Below are 20,969 nucleotides of genomic sequence, written 5' to 3'. Positions count from 1 at the left end.
AGGGTATAATTATCGGGAGTCTGGTGACAAAATGGAGGGCGACGCCCATATGTCAATAACACCTGTGTATTAGCGGGGATTTCCCTTTCAGATGCATGAGCCGGCGAATCATGATATTGCCGGTGACTCTCCGAGGTGCGAGATGGCGACTGTCTGCTTGACCTGCCCGGTGCTCGACACGGCGGTTTTAGCTGACAGGGAGCATGAGGATAAAGATCCGTGATACTCGAGGGCGTTCTGCTGTAACCTGAAGTTACGACGCCTGGCCATCGGCACAAGAATCAGAAAGAAAGGTCTGCCCGCAAAGCGGGATTAGCGACCATGAATTTCTTCTGTTTCCTTCCTCTTCTGTGCGGCCCCCGCCGGGGGGCAGAAGAGGGCACAAGAGACAGGGAGGGGGACGTGATATCTCGCATGAGAAAAATCACCCAATCTGATCAAGCCGTTCAGGCACATGAACGCAATTTCATGGTTCCACCTTAAAGGGCACATGGACGCAATTCCACGGTTCCACCCTGATCAGTTAATCGTGAGATTGACGGGGTCGAGCTCACGTGTCTCTAGCGACTAGGGGCTGGTAGCCCTTTGCTAATGCTCCCTGACGGAGACTGACAAAGCATCGAGCCTAGTCTGTGCCAGGAAGAGTCCCACGCTCTTAACCCGACCCGATAGCCGGTGAGTCAAGCAGCCCAGGAGGAGTGAGGTTTTCTATACTAGTACAACACTCTCCAAATAGGTTCAGGTCCCGTCGAGGGAGCCTTGCCTATCACCTTTCAGGCACGTGGCCAACGCGCCACGGTTCCACACTGAAACGCTCGGGCACGTGGACGCGACTCCACGGTTCCACCCTTCTTTTTCCAGGGCACGTGGACGCAAACCACGGTTCCACCCTATAAAGAGCCCAATGCAAAGGGTCTCGCTCTCTTGCCCTCATACTCACCACCGCTGATCACAGGGACAATACCATGTCTGGTTCTCTCCCAGCGGCAGGTTGGAGTCATCAAGAGATGAGTCGAAGAGCTCATCTACCTGGTAATTTCTTAACCTGAAACGAACAAGTAGGGGCGAAAACAGAGAGGGGGGTGGAGGGGTGGGTGGGCAAGAAAGGGGACAAAACAAGATCCCTTCCAGAAATTATTAATAAAATTAATAAGTCAGGTAAATAACAGGATCACCTTCTTAAACATGAGTTAAGAGAACAAAGTTAAGATTTTTTTAAAATTAATTACACGAGCGGGCAGGGCTCGACATGACGTTAATTAATTAAAAACAGAAAATGTCTAAGTCCAAGACGAAGAGCAGGATCAGCTAAGAAAAAAAAAACACAAGGATTTTTTTTTTTTGTTCTTTTGACAAAGGTCGAAAAAAGAAACAAGTAATAGGCGGCAAAATGACGCCCTAAGCTGATCTGAGAGGAAGTAGTAAGGACTCACTTCCTTTAAACTGGAAGCCGGAAACTAATTAGCGAAAACAAAGACGCTAACAAAAATAAGGAGGGCTTCCCGAAATTTTAAGAGAAAAAATATTTAAAGACAAAAAGTAAAAAAAAAAAAAATTTCATTTCAATATAAAATAATTATTAAAATTAATTCATAATTAAACTATTAACCAAAAGGTTAATTAACAATTGATCAATTAAGAATAAAAGATTGATTGAAACATAAGAGAACATTCAATCAACTCAAAACAAGAACAACAACAAGTTCAAAACAAGTTTGAGAACAAATAAAGGGCGACGCTCCTACTTGTCCAGTATAGCCTAAGCTGTGGAGAGGGAAATAAAATAAATTCAATTCAAGACGAGGCAAAGGAGCAAGTCAAGAATTAAAAGAATTATAAGGAATTAAAAAGAAAATTGAAGCGTCGCATTAATGCCCGCAGCACGCAGGAGAGCGCGGAGCTATGGGATAAGGAAGCGGAGCAACCCGTCTGTGTGAAAATGAAACTGACTGTTCGGACCTCACACCATTTAATTAAAGAAAAACGTGAATAAATAACACGAAAGCTCCACGCAGAGTACATAAAAATGAAATCAATCAGAAGCCTAAGGGCAAAGGATTGAAATAGGTTGTAAAAATATAAACATGTCAACAACGGACACTTTAAAAGGGGCAAAGTGGGAGTGTACTTAGCTACGTCTGATCACGGCGGCAGGCGATGGTAAAAGAGGAAATGGACGCCTATTTGCGTGATGATCTTGGGATAGTGCGTGCGTAGGGAGATGCTGCGCGCGCGCAGGAAAAATTGTGTATTTTTATTCGGCGTACAAGTTAATTGTAATGAACTAGCAAATCAAATGAGTATATCCCAGTTATTGATAGTAAAAAATGGGTCTTTGGTAATAATATAATTTTAGAAATATTTGACTTCAATCAGTTTCCATAAAAAACACAATAAAAACTATTTTTTTTTTACAAAGATTGCATGACCGTGCACAATTTCCTATATGTTCCCATAACCTAGGTTGACATAATAAACAATATCAAGAACATCAATTCTACACCAAATATATTTTGTCTGTGCCTGAAAACTTTAGTTCTAATATTGTCAACAAATTCCTTCAAACTTTCTCTTTACGAATTTTTTATTTTTGAATAGCAGCAGATGGCAGTGCTACATGATGTTTGCATTTTTTTCTTCAAATAATCGAAAATAAAGGAGAGATAGGGGTGAAAACGAAACGAGAGAAAGCAAGGAAAAATAAGAAAACTATTTGAAAATGTATTATGCTGAGTCGTGTGACCATATTGTTCTTTGACAAAAACATCAATATATAATCAGAAAACTACTCAAGTCTTGATGGAGAGGAGCACGCCATTTTTACTCCAGTGTTACTTGATTCAAAATCCATTGATGTCGTGATAACGTAATCTGTTCAATATTCTGGTGTTATGTTCAAACTCCAAGGTGTATTTTAACATCTTACGACTTGATCCTCTCAGAGCATCGATAGACACTGATCTTAACACCTCACAATTTTACCCTCAAGTTAGAGTACTGATAACACCTTACAACTCGACACTCTTAAGAGCATTGACAGCTAGCTAGACGCTGATCTTAACATCTTACGGCTTTTTCCTCTCAAACAACGATAGATGCTGATCTTAACTTAACACCTTACGACTTGACCATCTGTGGGCACCGATAGACGCTGATCTTAACACCTTGCAACTTGACCCTCTATAGCACCAAAAGTCGCTGATGTTATAACACCTTACGACTTGACCTTCTTAGAGAACCGATAGATACTGAACTTAACACATTACGGCTTTGCCCTCTCAAACCACCGAACCCTCACAGAGCACCGAAAGACGCTGATCTTTACAGCATGTCTTATCAGTGTAGCAATACCCTGGCACCGTCCATATTTGCTTTATGTGAGTAGAATTTAAGATTATAAATGGTTCAGGGTTTGAGTCGGAATATTTTATAATGGGGGGAGATGACCATACGCTGACGTAATATTTTATGTGTCTAACTGGAATTAGTTAGTTCAATTCTGCATGTATATGGGGGGGGGGGGGGGTGGTACAGTCAAGGTGCAGACAGCTTCTTCGTGTTCATTTCTTCACTTTTCTTCCTCTTCCTTTTTCTATACTTAATAAATCATGGATGTCTCTCACCTGCCCCTCACCGCACTGTGACGTCACCCCTGAGTATGCTCACCTCCGGGGATCACCTCAGATGATAACCCTGGATAGAAATTCCCTATTTGACTTTAAATCATACTTAAAAATGATGAACTATATACGAGTACAAGAACTAGATTATCAAGATATATTATACCTATTAAAAGTATAATAGAAGGAAATATTCATCCTCGGTTGTACTGGCAAAATTCGTAATGCCAGTCCAACCTCGACGAAGAATTCTCGCTACTCTAAGCCTGATATATTTCTCTACTATTATGATAGCAACAATACGAATTCCCATTTGCATGTTTGTGAAGTTTGGGCGTTACGACTTTAACCCAGATCCTAAACAAAGAGACATTGAATTTGGCATTTTGGATCGATCAAAAAAAGGGGAAGTTAGAGGGGGAAATTGAAAGAGCAGCAATTTTTTTCATTAACGATTTCAAACACGGCTTCTGTCGACTCGGAAAAGATATATAAAAAAAATTATGATGTTGTGCCTCAAGAGCTAATGGTAAAAATTAACCGAATCAACCGAGGACGTATTACTGAAACTAAATAAAAAATCTACCGCCAAATGAAAAATGCGTACTAGTGTATGAAAGTTATCTAAATAAAAAGAGTAAAATTCATCGATAAGTTTTTGATGGGGATGACACATGGTCAAATGTCATTGACCCTCATGTCCAAGTCTCATGAAATAAAATGTAAAACAAGTGGAATGCCTCTGGCCGTCTCACCTGCATCACGCGGTTCAATATAGCAGCAGTGCTGACTTTGAAAACTACTCTAACTCGCACAAGATGTTCAGTGATACATGGTTCCTCTTATGTCCACTTTTTATGAACTAGACCAATAAACTTACAGAGATATGATGGTTATTCAACAAAAAACCCCAACATGGCCAAAGTTCATTGACCTTACATGACCTTTGACCTTGATCATGTGACCTGAAACTCGCACAAGATGTTCAGTGATACATGGTTACTCTTATGTACAAGTTTCATGAATCAGATCCATAAACTTTCAAAGTTATGATGGTAATTCAACAGATACACCCAGTTCGGCCAAAGTTCATTGACCTTTGACCTTGGTCATGTGACCTGAAATGCGCACAGGATGTTCAGTGATGCTTGATTACTATTATGTCCAAGTTTAACGAACTAGACCAATAAACTTTCAAAGTTATGATGGTAATTCAACAGTTACCCCCGATTCGGCCAAAGTTCATTGACCCTAAATGACCTTTGACCTTAATCATGAGACCTGAAACTTGCACAAAATGTTCAGTGATGCTTGATTACTATTATATCCAAGTTTCATGAATCAGATCCATAAACTTTCAAAGTTATGATGGCAATTCAACAGATACCCCCAATTCAGCCAAAGTTCATTGACCCTAAATGACCTTTGACCTTGGTCATGTGACGTGAAACTCATGCAGGATGTTCAGTGATACTTGATTAACCTTATGTCCAAGTTTCATGAACTAGGTCCATATATTTTCTAAGTTATGATGACATTTCAAAAACTTAACCTCAGGTTAAGATTTCGATGTTGGTTCCTCCACATGGTCTAAGTTCATTGACCCTAAATGACCTTTGACCTTGGTCATGTGACATGAAATTCTAATAGGATGTTCAGTAATACTTGATTAACCTTATGGCCAAGTTTCATGAACTAGGTCCATATACTTTCTAAGTTATGATGTCATTTCAAAAACTTAACCTCAGGTTAAGATTTGATGTTGACGCCGCCGCCGTCGGAAAAGCGGCGCCTATAGTCTCACTCTGCTATGCAGGTGAGACAAAAACCTTAACCATGGTTAGATTTCATGTTGACAATACCCCTACCAATGGAAAAGTATGTGATGTCTACGTCTTCTTTAAAGGTAATACAAAAACGATAAATGAAATACCAAATTGCATACATTTTCTTTTAAACTGTTTTGTTCTGATTTCATCAAAACAAATGTGATATCTCAACATCCTCAGCACGAGCAAAAAAAAATTCAGTTGAGTTTTACTAAGTTTTGTGGATTTACCCTTTTCAGCCAGGGGGTGGGGTAAAACCAGAATACCCCACCCATCAGCCTCAAATTTATAAAGGTATGTTCTTTTAGAGCACAATGGTATGATCAAAATGATCAAGGCCAAGGATTCATTGGATTGATAAGTTTCTCATAATTAATTGTTATTAACTATAGTTTAATAATGGTATGGGTTTATTTCAAGTTACAATGAAGAATTGGTTAGGTCTTTAAAGCTTGATATAAGAAAATCAGCCTTGTTGACCTTCCACAGAATAAAAAATGGTACAACTAAATACAAGACACATCTTCACAAAAGAAATATTGATTAAATTAAGTTTATTTGCAATATTATCACTACAGGCATTTCAGACGGTCTATATCTCTCTCCTATCTGGCTAGCAATTATATTTCATCCAAAAATCTTTGTTTTAAGTTTGTATTTACAAGATGTACCCTAAAAAATAACGGGTGTAAGTACGTTTGCTGTACAAGATACAAAAATAGTGTTCAACTACAAGATTATTCATCATTACATTCACAGGTGAGGTTTGATGACAAAGTCACAAACATGTATGTATACACATAAGAAATTAACATGTATGACAGTGTGCCAATGATTTCTTTTCATGAAGCAAAATTCAATGATTTTCACTGACTTATATGTTCTGAGCCAATCAGATGCAAGGATTTCAGTAGCATATAACAATCGAAATCAATATTTGTTTCATGACATGTTCCCCTAACTGACTCAAACCATTCTTTACTGAAGATCAACCATGCAAACAATTTGATTGTTATCTCATTGAATTTTAGGTTTTTCGTTTTTTAAAAGATTATAATCAAAATAAACCAATAAAACATAAGGGCTCAATCATGTAAAGAAGTAGGAAAGAAAAGTTATATAACAAGTCAAATGGAAGTACAATGAGATCCTCAACTTACAAAAAATAAATACAGTGAGTTGAACTTCAACAGAAGCATCGGAATAAAACAAATGAATAGAAGAAATTGAACCAAAGCAGACGCTCAATTATAAAAGGGCATTTTTTACTCTGAAATAAGAGTAACTTGCACAGAGAGATTTATAACCACAATACCTACAGGACTAGAAGTATACGGGACCAACAACCCCCCTCCCTGTAAACTGGTAAATTGCTAATAGTTTTGCTACTATGGTAAGTTAATTTGGTGTATGCAAATCATAAATGGATTTAAATTCTAAGGGGTAATTTTGTGTGTGTAAACTATGATGTTCATGCTACATGTACAAGTAAGTCTGCACAAACACTAAGGCCCTATTTACATTGCAGGGCCAGGACAAGACCGGGCTTATTCCTGGTACCCTGCCTCTCTATTTTACACATTTACAATGGCAGGCTCAACAAGGCCTACAATTCAATGTTCTGTTTGAGAAGGGCTCTACATTTAAACAGGACCTATAAGGAGCTTTATGCGGAGTCACATTAGGGTCTGTGGCAATTTACTGTGATAAAAAGACAAGGCGGAGACAGAGCTGGGCCGCACCCAAACTGCATTTGGCCTTTTGAGCATTTCTAATGTAAATGGGGTCTAGTATGAATGCTATTACCATCATTCACATAAAAACAATATACATCATTTATGACACACCAAGTATCATAGAACATTACATGTACAATAGGTGGTTTCAAACCGCCTCGATCACAAGAATCCCCGTTAAATTACGGGAACTGTTTTAGGCTAAAAATGCCCTTTAATTATTCCTGCATTCACACCGCCCCGGAAACATACCCTTCGGGATAAGTTCCTGAAGTTACGGGCATGCGCATATTATGGTCTGATAAGCAGGCAAGGCGCGAGATTCAAAATCACTAGCCCAGCAACCACCCATGGCGCCGCGCCCAATGACATGCTTGGCTAAAAGTTCCCGTAATTTGCTTTCACATCGCCAAAATACCTGCGACCTTGGAAAAATTCCTAAGAAAATTCTCGTAATTTTGCCAAGTACCTACTATTAAGCGGGTATTTTCTTTCGGGGAAATTACAGGTAGTTTGCTTTCACATTACCAAAATACCTGGAACTGACGAACTTCGAGGCGGTCTGAAACCACCTAATGAGATGTTTGATTAGAATGAAAGAGTGTGGGTTTATATTTCATTCAACAAACAAAGAATGGTGAAAGAAAAAAATGCTTGAGCAAACATATCACGCTTGCCATTTTCATTTCAAGTTCAACCACCAATCAAAAACATCATGAATATATAATAAGTGTCAGGTAAAAAAAAGTCTTTTCTGTTTGCATTGAAAACTAGAGGCATTCTAACCACCATTGATGATAAAATGTTAAAGAACACACCCATTCAACATTTTACTTACGGATGAATAAATATCATTTACAAAACACTATGACATGATTCCCATAATAGGTGTTTAAAAATGCTCAAGCTTGTGGTTTATACCTGGAAGGCTTAAAGAATGTGATCATTACAACAACGAAATGTATATAGATAATCATCAAATAGACATATACTGATAATCTTAATCAGATGTAAAAAAGAAAGATATTTATGACATTTGAATTTTGCCAAATTTTATAATACAGTTATCAGTGCACTATATTGTGGATTGCAATAATTTTGTTTGATGAAATCATTCACTCTTTGAAATTTCTCTTTATAATTCATTATTCAAAATATCAAATATATCAACTTCAATTGACTTACAAGATAGCAAGATAGCACTTTCTTCTATATTTCAGATCAAATAATAAATCCATTTACTGAGTGCAATCCAAAATTGTATCAAAATTATAGTTTACCTCAATTAATTTGATGACTTTAAAATCTTATCTATTGTGACTAATATATCTGGCACTCTAATGACCCTGTTGCAAATCTGCTTTGACCCCCCCCCATCATATAAATGTAACAATCGGCACTTAAACAAATGTTATGTTACCAAAACTGACAAAAGCAACAAACTCAAAGAAGAAAATATAGATAATACCTCTAGATTAAAAAAAGGCAATATTTTAAACTATAGGCACTGAAATACTTGGTCAAAGGAGAAAAGGATCAGCAATAGGGGATTTGGGAGGGGAAGGGGGGGGGGGTACTGAGAAAGAACATAAAACACAAGGCAGCATTATCCAAAACATTAATTGTAGAGAAATAAGCGTGCACTAATGTATGCACTCTACAGGTGAATGTTTTATAAAGCTGTTCATCATAATTTTCAACAACTTAGGCGCAAATGAAATATGTTCTTAGGTGTTAAGTCAGCTACACTGAAGGTATATACATGTATTATATAGCATAAGAAAGGATCACAAGTCGTGTATAGTCATTCATAACTTACAAACAGCTTTATGAAACACCAAACAGAACAGTTATAATGTATGAGTTCTAAATGAACCCAGTGATAAACCTGTGCTCAAAATATCAGCCTTACACACATACATGTTTTCTATGGTTTTAGTGCTGCAAACAGACCTACTACAGCAATAAACATAATTTGCTCAGAGCTTTTACCCTAATGCCTTGCATTTTCTATAAATGAGTTAACTTTCTGAATGTATTCCCTCACTGAGCATGATGGTATACATGTATATGTACAATACGCTGGATATGTTGCTCAGATTCCTGAAACACATACTTGTTATGTAGAGAAAAATGAATGGTGGCTTTCTTCAGAGTGAAAAAAAGACAGAAGTATCGGGTTTAAATATAAATACACAAACTATTAATAACATGTATAATCAACATACAACACTTAAATACTGTGTGATAAATAAATAAATTCGTGCTGTTACATGTTGGGTAAATGTCCACTGTTTGCAGTAGGTACAGTATTGGGTTTTAAATAAAATTAATTTGCATTCAACTTCGACTACAAAAGGATTTTGACCACCAAATCATGTAGTAAAAACAAACTGGATAATGTACATATACAAACAAAGACCACCAAATCATGTAGTAAACACAAATTGATAATGTTCATGTATAAACAACAAAGAACAAAATAATATAATGAAGATCAACCACAAACACATACACAAATAAATAATACAAAATCAATTCAAAAGTTTATAAAAAGATGTATACAGAAAATTTGTGCTGAATATACTGAAGAGAACAATTGATTTCTCAGGCAAGGAGTAGATGATGGTATGTACAAGAGCACAGTCAAGGGGAAATCAAGGAAGAGAGGGAGAGTTGACGACAGAGAGGGAGGGTGGGAGACAGAGAGGGAGAGTTGACGACAGAGAGGGAGGGTGGGAGACAGAGAGGGAGGGATATCATAGAGAGGTGAGAGGCAAATGGAGAGGAAAATAAAAAAGAAAAATTTAATGGGAGAAGTGATAGAGATAAAGAGAAAGGTGAGAAAACGGGCAAAAGGAGAAAACAAAAGTGAAAGGAAAAGTAAGAAGGTGAGAGGGACAAACATTGGGTGTTTACAATGAGTTTGTTTAAAAAATGGATGTGGTTTTTATCAAATGAATTTTATCATAAATCTTGTTCAAGTACAAATAATTCACAATGTCCAGTGAACCAAAACCCCACTGTAAAATCACTGCACCCATGCATTTTCAGTTACCCACTGTAAAAGGTCAGACTAAATGAGAAGTCTCCAGCCCAGCGCTCTTTGTCACAGCAATGCACACGATTAATACATATGGGCAAAGGGTTGGAATGTCAACTTAATTAAAAGGGGAATTTCATCAATATTTTTTTCCAAGTAAAAAAAAAATAAAGGCATTTTACTACACTGGTACATTGTGGGCAGCAATGGGGATAAAGGACTACATAATAATTTCAATTCCTCTCATTTTTGTTTTATTATGAGCATGAATTTTTATAGAGGTCATAATTACAGCTGAATTCATTCAAATAAAAATATTAATTCCTTTTGTTTGTTCATCTATTTTTTATATCAAACTATTGAGTGGTATGACCCTGATATCTTTAGCAACGATGATAGGGGTAAAATCTGTATTTCCATGAAATCAAATATTTAGGAATGCCACTGTGAATAATTTTTTTAAAACAGTCTGAAAGTCATCTACAATGAGCAATTTTGTAAACCAAAACTTTGTTTTCAAAGGCTGAAACTAAGTTGATAAAAGTCTGAATTGTGATCATAAATGGAGGCATAATACTGCAAAAAATATAATAAAGAGGTAACTTGCATTAGTCAGCCATTCATACAGTAAGTCTAATATTGGTCCAAATCAAAGCATGTTAGACCACATTATGCAAAAAAAGTGTTATACAGTGTGTCCTAGAAAAAGGAAACCAGGATTCCCATGTCTTGTTTCTTTAAAGAAAAATGAATTAAGATGATTTCATTTACAACCTCATAAACTAGTTATTCTTCCATAGTTTGATACCTAACATGAGAGGAATACCTCGCCTATTAATGAGCAAGATGAGTTTCAATGTAAAAATTAAGTTGCAAAACCAAATTGGCAAAGATTGATTAAACATATAACATTGCTTAATTGACTATTGGCTCATTAGCATTTCTTTTGTATTCTTTGTTAAGCTCCTCTCAATGACCTTACATGTGAAATTCTGTGCAAATCATTTCTGATATGCCTAATTGTTTATTGTTTTAAAATTCCATGAATGAATGATTTCCTAAGTTTTTTTGTCTTAAATTAAAGAAGAGATTCCACTCTCAGTATAAGTGCCAAATTTATTACAAAAACATATTGATTATTGTGAAATCCTTTTCTGAAAATGGGTATCTTTTTTGTGGGACACAATGTTTACCTCTTCTATGTCAAATTCCTCTACATGTAGTCAAACAGGTTTCTGTGACCACAAGAGATTCTACTAAGCCAAAGTTTTCTGCATTTCATATACAAGAAAATTATGTAATACAAACAAACAAAGGGAATTCATGGGTCTTACAAGGCAATATATGTAGTTTAGACAGACATTTACAGATCATTGAACTGAAAGATGGGTATTCAATACTTATAATTACTGATGATGACTGTTGGATTGTATAAAGTGGCCAATCATTCCAGTATTTTGATGCTTACTCAGTAAACATTCTCACACAGGCTAATGAAGGATCAGCTAAGTATATAAGATGGGAGGACCACTGGATGCCCTAAAGACTCTGTTGTATATAATTACTAATTGGTTTGATTGCACAAGGTAATAGTTTACTATTGCCCTGCTCAAATAAATGATTGGTTTATAATATTGACTGTTCTCTTATTCAGGCAATAGTAAAATTGTTACCCCACAATGATCTTTAGACTAGAAGCCAACTTTTGTTTGGTCTCAGGGTAAAGCAGTATGCCTCATAAGTCTCTTTGGAGCAGCAGTATTTACAAATCCCTTATGAGCAATCATTATTCATTTATTAATTTGTGAAATCTTGATTTTGATTGGCTGTCATCATTACCAAGGTATTTACCATTGGATGATAAAACTCTAATGGACATAACAGACAGCTCCATGAAATAATTTGAATCATAAAAATTCACTTGAAATATGCATTGTTTTCATAATCATCACATAAATTGGAAGAACTTGATATCTCATAAATGAACAATAATATACAAATAAATTGGAACCGAGATATAACAGACATAAAAAGATTTGTTGCATACAAAGAACATGTGTCTCTTTTTATTATTAATCTTTTAGCATCAATATGGATTATGATTCAAGGTATAAAACAAATAATGCACTTGAACCAGTTGATGGGAATATACTTCACACAGGTTTTTATATTCCTTCTTTCAATGAGGCGTGTTTGACATTGCATTTTGCAGTCTATGGAAAGATGAAGAGTTACAATGAACATTTACAATGGGTTGTAACTTTATTGTACATCATTCACCATACACTACATTTATGATCAATTTTATAATTGCATAATTTTTATTTAATAGCAGGCCCGCCAACATTTGAAAATGAAAAACAGGAGTCCAAATTGAGAGGTGCCAAATTTTCTCCTCAATGTCTGGTGTGTCTTCCACACTTCTTTTTAAATCAAGACATGTTTACCAGTCTTATATTCATGCACTGAGAAATTACAAGTTTTGAAAAACTATATTACTCTTACACCCATACCCTACCATACAAATACATATATTGGCTGATTTAGTTTTATCTTTAATAAATGGAAATCTAGTGTGTTCCTCTTTTTGGTTAATACAAAATCTTAAAAACTGTGCAACTCCTGGAATAAATGAAAAGTTGGCAGGCCTGTAACAGTGCGTAACGAAGAATAAACATACAATCAAAAGCTGATTACAAATGCTGTATTGAGTCAAACAATGTGGTCCAAAGTCCATAGAATGTGTCTCTTTCATGTTAATTCCTTGATGTCAATGAATAAAAGACACTCTATATGATGGATCATTCTGAGTGAAATGCCTCTGGTTTGTACTTCATATGAAATGGTGTAATGCCCTCAAATTATCATGACTTGTGTAGCTTATGAAGTGAATTCAAATTTAGAGATATGGCATGTTTGATGTACATAGGGGTTGGTATCTTATTGAATACCCCAATAACTATATGATCACTAAACAGGAAAAATCTATTGTTGATGTCTTTCAAAACAAAATGCAGTAAAAAATGTCAATTCTGAAACTTTAAAAGAAGGTGAATAACTGAAAGGCATGGTTTGAAAGCTATCAAAGTTTGTATGTGAATGCATCAATTCTGAGTGTGAAGATAAAGCAAAGATTGCAAATAATGTTGCCTTAATACAGTCTATGTGGTTTTGGAAGCTATTATATTGCTATCAAAATATGACATCAATGGAATCAACATAATCAACCAATCAAAGAAAGCATTCATGCAATCAATTATTAATCAGAATGGAGTGATACTGACATTAAAAGCCAATCAAAAGATTACAAACTTTCAATCAATCACTTTAAAGGCAGATTTTGTCATAAAAATTAACATTAATGTAATCAATAAAAAGAGGCATTAATGCATTTAACCAGCTTAAATTCACATGTTATTGCCATTAAAAGTAACATTTTAATCAGCAAATCACAGAGTAGCATTCTTGCAGTCAGTAGTTAGTAAGGTGACTTTCACTAGGTAAAAGTGAGACTTAAATTCAGATTTCTAAAAACTTTTTAAAAGGCAAAATAGCTGGATGAGAGGTTGTTGATTGTATCCAATGCCCTCCTGGAGGAGAGGTTGGCATGATGACATCACACATGTGTACTTCTATCCACATCAGCATCTGAAAGCATAGTCTAAAACAAAAAATAGAGAAAAATATTACTGGGAGTAAATAAATGAATTAAATTAGAAGGGGGAAATTAATAAATGAAAATACTATAAAGTAACATGAAGGTTGATATGTTGACCATTATTGTCTTCTTCAATGTGGAAATATAAAGCTCAATATTATAGGAATATGATAAATAAATTAATACACTATGATACATAGGGTTGCAATGATATCAAACATGTTAGTAATTAGAAAAACACAATGAAGTAAACAAAATGTGTAACCTTCAGATAAATAGTTTCCATTTAAAAATAAAATGCTTTATTTCCGATTGAAAATTAATATTCTTAATATTTGGTTAAACTTTTTAAGTTGGTACCAGCTTATTGACTTCTCAAATGACCTTTGACCGTGGCCTATTTACCTGATATCACATGAATCCATTTTCCAATATTGATAACAATATCCAAATTTCATGGAATTGGCCAATTTCAAGGTCATAAGAGTATTTTGAAAATTTTAAGGTCAATCCAACCCAGAAAACTTTGGCTTTGAAATCAATCAAACAGCATAATGCTTAAAAGTTTGGGTGTAAAATAAGAAGTTATGATATTTTCGCTTATTTCTCACAAAACAGTTATCTGTACATCTCAGTGTTATGCAAATGAGAGAGGTGATAATGCCACATATTGACTATTTCATTTGTTTTGTATTGATTGATTTATACAGGTGAAAATAATATTGCATACAAGAGTTTGTGAACTTGAAATAAACATCAACAGCTATAAGACAACGCTTCTTACCGTCAAAGAATCAATTTCTTGAGATAGGGCACCAAACTTTTGAGCAGTTCCTTCTTTCATTTCTTGTCCATCTGCTTGATCCTGAGAAGCAAAAATGGAGAAGGAAAAATATTGTCAATTTAATGAGAAATGACCTTTTAGTATGGAAGAACATGTCATGTGTATTATCTAAATGTTGAAATTAAACACATTTTTACAATCAAATTCAACAATATTGATTATTAGAAATTTCAGTGACAAACAAAAATGTTGTCCTTCCTAATTTGATAATTTGATAAATTTCCTACTGATAATAACCAATATTAGTTGTGCAAGAGTGAAAGTAAAATTCATCAAAAAATAATATTATAATAATTTTCATCATTCCCTCAGAATTAGTCTGAAATAGAATGCTTGGTTGTGATTGATTGGAAATCACGTTGTGATTAACTAGTTAAAGTTGTGTTTAATTGCATCAAATCCATGGTCCCATGAATCAATAAAAAAGCAGTATAAAATGTTTCTTTACAGAATAGCAAGTTGATCTGCAATAGAAACTAATGACAATTTTCAATGCATCATATTGCAAAAAAAAAAACAGAAAAAAGGTTTGTTTGTCATAACCTGATCAACCCTTGACAAACCTACCAACTTTAAATTTTGTCTCCCCCCAAAAAAAGTGCTGACCAACCCTAATTTTCATGTTTTGCCTATTTTTTCACCTCCATTACAGCAAACAGACCTCTTTTTTTCCCTTTCCTTAGTCTGATCTTATAGAGCTTGTTTGGTGTTCATGTAAGGACAATGATAAAGGAGAAATCATTGGGGCTTAACCTGAATGAAATAAACCCACTGTAAAAGGCAGAATAATTTGATACCTTACCTCATCCATCTGTCTGTGAACCTTGTCAGCACTCCTAACTTCTACTTTATAACTGGGTGGAGGAGGCCGGTTGCCATTCATATGGGACATTCCATTCAAACTAGAGGGGTGACCAAGGTCCATTGGACAGACGTAGTCTTCCATTTCAGTTCCTCGCCTGCTCTTACCAAATGTTCTCTTTTTAGGCTGTGCATGGTTAAAAGGGAAGAGGATTTATCAACATTGTTACATCATCATCACCAACATCAAAACATCACCATCAGTATTATCATCATCAAACCACCAACATCATCATCATCTTCATCATCATCATCTTCATCATCATCACCATCATCATCATCATCATCACCATCATCATCATCATCATCACCATCATCATCACCATCATCATCTTCATCATCTTCATCATCATCATCATCATCACCATCATCATCACCATCATCATCATCACCATCATCATCATCACCATCATCATCACCATCATCATCATCATCATCATTACCATCATCTTAATCATCATCTTAATCATCATCACCAACATCATCATCTTCAACATCATCTTCATCATCATCACCATCATCATCATCATCATCACCATCATCATCATCATCTTCATAATCATCACCATTCATCATCATCTTCATCATCATCTTCATCATCATCACCATCATCATCATCATCATCATCACCATCATCATCTTCATCATCTTCATCATCACCATCATCATCATCATCATCATCATCATCACCACCATCATCATCATCACCATCATCATCATCATCATCATCACCATCATCATCATCATCATCACCATCATCATCACCAACATTATTATCATCATCATCATCACCATCATTATCATCATCACCATCATCATCACCATCATCACCATCATCATTATCATTATCACCATCATTAATATCATCCTCACCATCATCGCCAATATCACCACCACCATCAGCATCATCATCACCATCATCGAGTATGTTTAATCTCACCTTGACCTTTGCTAGGAAGTTAAGAGGTACAAACATAGGTTGTTTCTCTGCTTCTCTCTTCTGTTGCTGAATATCAGGACCAATCAGAGAGATAAAGTGCGTACTAAGATGTCGCCGTAGTAACGTCTTGTTCCCTGGGATACACAAGATGGAGGCTAAGGTTTCTGCCGTGAAACGAGGTTCTAGGACCTGTTCAAATATGACGATAAAAAGATAATATGCAACGATACAGAATATTCTCTTATCTTTTCTCTCCACCTGTCTTGGTCTCTTTTGTTTAAAAAGAAAAAAGAGTCAAATCTTGTTTGAAGAAATTAACTTTAAAAAAGATAATGGTGAGCATATGTTGTGGATTTATAAGCCAACCTAATAATTCAATTATAACTTTCCATCTTACATGTAGTTGTATTGAATTTATGTTTCTCTCGTTCAACTACACTTTCTTCCTCACAATCTCTATCCTCAACACTCATTCTTCTTTCTCTCTCACCCTGCCAACAATTCGATCTCTCCCATACCCCTATTCAATAAATTTATTATGTGTTGCACTCAATTACGACCCACTAAGAGATACTCAATCTCTCTCTGTTAATATGTGGCTTACCATTAATCCACCATGGACCCCACTGCCTCTCAGATTAGGAGCATATTCAGATAGATCAACTGATCGTAACCATTCCATTACTCTGTGATTTGTCCATAGTGCAACCTGGGTTCCTGTTTCATAAGGCTAGATAAACAAAAGAAAATGGGGTCAGTTTCATCAAATTCAATTAAACTTACCCAAATATCACTGAAGAAAAATATGAAAATATACATAATAGAGAATGGACCCTTTCAAAGACAATTAAAGGTGATTTCTGTGGCAGAAGAAGAATTCCCACTACAGTATCTGAAAATCATATCTATGCCCCTGGGAAGTTTCGTTTCCTTTTATTCAAAATTTAAATAAAAGAGAAAATGATTTCAACTGTTAATCAAAAAATGACACTGATTAATCCAATAATAATAATAATAGTTTTTTTGTTTAAAGTCCTATATCTACTCTGAGGCACACTATTATTATTTTCAATGATTTGATGAGTGTTTGTCATCTCATCTTATTTCCTTGTTTTATCATCCTGCCTTGTAATCTCAGTAACCTATTAATGTGTTCTTCTGATTACAAGAGTACAACAGTACTGCCCATGAAGCAGCAAATCATTGGACTATATCACTATATAGAGGGCGCTAAATAAAATATGGGATGAGGGATTCTTCAAAAAACCTTCATGGACCATGAAACAAATGCTTACTGATTATATTTTTGAAGGTATTTTTTTAGGGGGATGTGGGGAACACGGAAGGATTTCCCTTTTGTTGTGCTTGACAGGCTACCATACTGTTCCTATCTAAATTTCAGTTGTTTTCAAAAATCTACTTCTCTTTGTAAAGATAGAGGAACACCCTCTAAATAAATAAAACAAGCTTTGCAATAATAGCTGATGTTCTATACAGAACTATTCAGTGGAAAGAGGGGAAAATCCTACATAATTTTCACCATGTATTGACTTCATCAAATAAAGCAAAATCATACAAAAAATAAAACAGAAAGCTAAAATTACATCAGAATATAAATCAAACATGCATTCTACAACTAAAATAAACAGGACAGTGATATTTTGGACAATTGTCACAAATAATAACAATGGTTCACTGCTAATAACTGAACAAAATATACAAAAATAATATTCTACTACAGGTTGCAATGAGGGGCTCATTAATACAATTATAGATGTATACTAGTGGTGATATTCTGATAATTAAACCTTGGTCTTTGCCTAGTCTAAACTTGAATTTTAGACCACACTTATTTGGAATGCTGGGTTTCATAATACTTCTTTCATGTGAATGACAAAGATATTGCAACAAGTAATCATTTCATCAGAGTGAGGTTTTATCGTTTTAGGGCACCACAAAATTAATTTGACAAATCTTTATCCATGTACATGTATGATAAGAATATTTAGTGAATGGGTTGGTAACTAGTACTCTATTAAAGTGTAGTCTAAGGGTTAACTAAACCATGCCTATCAGAATACCAGTTTAAGTGTTTGTTTTTTTAATTCAGAGTTGGTAAGGGTGTTGGTGCTGGAACGTGTAAGCGTAAAGTGGATTGCCTTTCCAAGATTTTATGTAAACCTATGAATACAATCCCAATCACATTACTCAACTACTAGTCAGATTCATTGCAAGACCAGTTTTATTTGCTCTGCTGATGACAGTTTTTTTCTAAGCCAAACTTCAACACTGATGGGTTAAACTTGAATTAGAAATCACAATTAAATATGAACGTTTTGTGTCCATTGGCCAGTAGGACAAGACCTTAAGTCGGTAACCCGACACATGCTCCGGCGACGATTGCTCCGGTGACAAATGCTCCCCAAAATGCGACATTTGCTCCGCGACATTTGCTCCTCGACATTTGCTCCGCCGACATTTGCTCCGCCGACATTTGCTCCGCCGATATTTGCTCCGCCGACTGTTGCTCCGCCGACTGTTGCTCCGCCGACAGTTGCTCCGCCGACTGTTGCTCCGCCGACAGTTGCTCCGCCGACAGTTGCTCCGCCGACAATTGCTCCGCCGACAGTTACTCCGCCGACAGTTGCTCCACCGACAATTGCTCCACATTTAGCGACAAATGCTCCGGCGACAAATGCTACCCGAATGACACATGCTCCGGCGACAATTGCTCCGCCAATATTTGCTCCGCATGTAGGGACAGTTGCTCCGCCGAAATTTGCGCCGCATGTAACGACAAATGCTCCGCTGATAAGAGCTCCGCCAAAAATGCCATGGCATTCACCGAAAAATTGTTTTACTTTTTGGTAAAACTAACAACGCTTCTTCTCCAAAGCTGTATGGTAATTATCATTATTCTTTATATTTTTAACATTCCTAATTTGAATTGCTCAACGGAAAGAAATAGTTCGGCTCAAATTAAATTTCCCATTAGCGCTTTAACCTCGATTACTTCTCCCTTTCTTTCCTTGAAAACCATCTTCTCCCCGTCCCTCTATCCTCCTGTTTTAATTTTTTTTCTCTCTCTGCATTCCTAGTAACGTCTGTTCCTATTTCTTTTACACCTTTCGCCTTCTTCTCCTATCTCTTTCTTCTCGCTCTAATGCTATTTTTTTTAATCTGTGTTCACTGTTTATTCTTCTATAACTTTTTCCTATACCCCCTCTAATGGAATTGAAAACTAATAAAGTTTCAAAATCTTGTTAGAAAGGTGTTTCCTGTCACTTTCACTCCATTTTCATTTATTATTTTTCCCTTCAATTACGTGCAGTGTGAAAACAACTCTCCTCTTAAAGGAAATGTCCACCACAAGACAAAGTTGATTTGAATAAAAAGAGAAAAATCAAACAAGCGTAACACTGAAAATTTCATCGAAATCGGATGTAAAATAAGAAAGTTATGATATTTTTAAGTTTCGTTTAATTTCACAAAATAGTTATATGCACATCCTGCAATCGGTATGCAAACGAGAGAACTGATGGCATCACTCACTCACTGTTTCTTTTGTATTTTGTTATAAGAAATATACAATATTTAAATTTTCTCCTCATTTTCCTGTGAAAAAAAGTTTTATTTCACCCTGAACATGTGGAATTATCATTAACATTTCTTTGAAGGGGTAGTCCTCATAGTCACTCCTTAGCATTATTCTTATAAATCAACATCAATGTATGATATCATAATCCTTATTTGAATAATACAATCGCGAGCGCGAACAAATTTTTTTAATTCTATGTGTTTAGTCCTAAAAATTTGAACATTCTGGACAATGTTATTATGAAAAGATGTGTATGCAACTGGATGAAAACTACCAATGCGAAGCGCGAGCAGAAATTGTTAGTACACGCTTTGAACTGATCAAAAAGGTACCTATTAAGGTTTGCCTGCAGTTAGCCATGAAGGAGTTACATATTTTAACAATCAAATAATGCGAGCGCGAAGCGCGAGCTTAACATTTTTACTTTTTGCATAAAGAATGAAAAAAAAATCAATTTCTTTAATCGTGAACAGGATAGCTATATAACTAAACGATTGATGCGAGCGCGAAGCGCGAGCGACAAAATTCGAAATTTAGTCCTAAAAACGGGACACTCTATTCATGTTTTGTAAATCATGAATATGATGAGTAATAGGGGATCTTCCTATATTAATAATGCAAGAACAGAGCACGAGCAGAAAATTGTTGATATTGTAATCTGAAACTGGATAATGATTTTTATATAGAGAACAAGTTGCGTATCTGATGAAACATGCTCGCGTGGGTTTCATATTCAGACCTAGAAACAAGGCATTCTAAATATATCATTTATCATGAAAATCAATATAAAAAGGTGTATTTCAGCTCTATATTTCAAGCAATTTTTAGGAAAATTGTGAG

General features: G+C 35.6%; 1 protein-coding gene across 7 annotated transcripts in view; it reads right to left on the bottom strand.

The window, feature by feature from the left end:
• Nucleotides 1-9,919: 9,919 nt before the first annotated feature.
• Nucleotides 9,920-20,969, bottom strand: part of LOC121422103 (liprin-beta-1-like) — a 111,309-nt gene continuing 100,259 nt past the window's right edge. For all 7 annotated transcript variants that reach the window (XM_041616925.1, XM_041616926.1, XM_041616920.1 and 4 more), the window contains 5 exons: nucleotides 17,136-17,261; nucleotides 16,532-16,720; nucleotides 15,533-15,718; nucleotides 14,671-14,751; nucleotides 9,920-13,889 (listed from right to left, as the gene is read on the bottom strand). In XM_041616925.1, the coding sequence (XP_041472859.1) occupies nucleotides 13,845-13,889; nucleotides 14,671-14,751; nucleotides 15,533-15,718; nucleotides 16,532-16,720; nucleotides 17,136-17,261 (627 nt within the window). In that variant the 3' untranslated portion in view covers nucleotides 9,920-13,844. The remainder of the gene's footprint in view (nucleotides 13,890-14,670; nucleotides 14,752-15,532; nucleotides 15,719-16,531; nucleotides 16,721-17,135; nucleotides 17,262-20,969) is intronic.

The sequence above is a fragment of the Lytechinus variegatus genome, chromosome 9 (genome assembly GCF_018143015.1).
Source record: "Lytechinus variegatus isolate NC3 chromosome 9, Lvar_3.0, whole genome shotgun sequence".
In the NCBI taxonomy this organism is placed as follows: domain Eukaryota; kingdom Metazoa; phylum Echinodermata; class Echinoidea; order Temnopleuroida; family Toxopneustidae; genus Lytechinus; species Lytechinus variegatus.
This window is presented reverse-complemented; position numbering and strand designations above follow the sequence as displayed.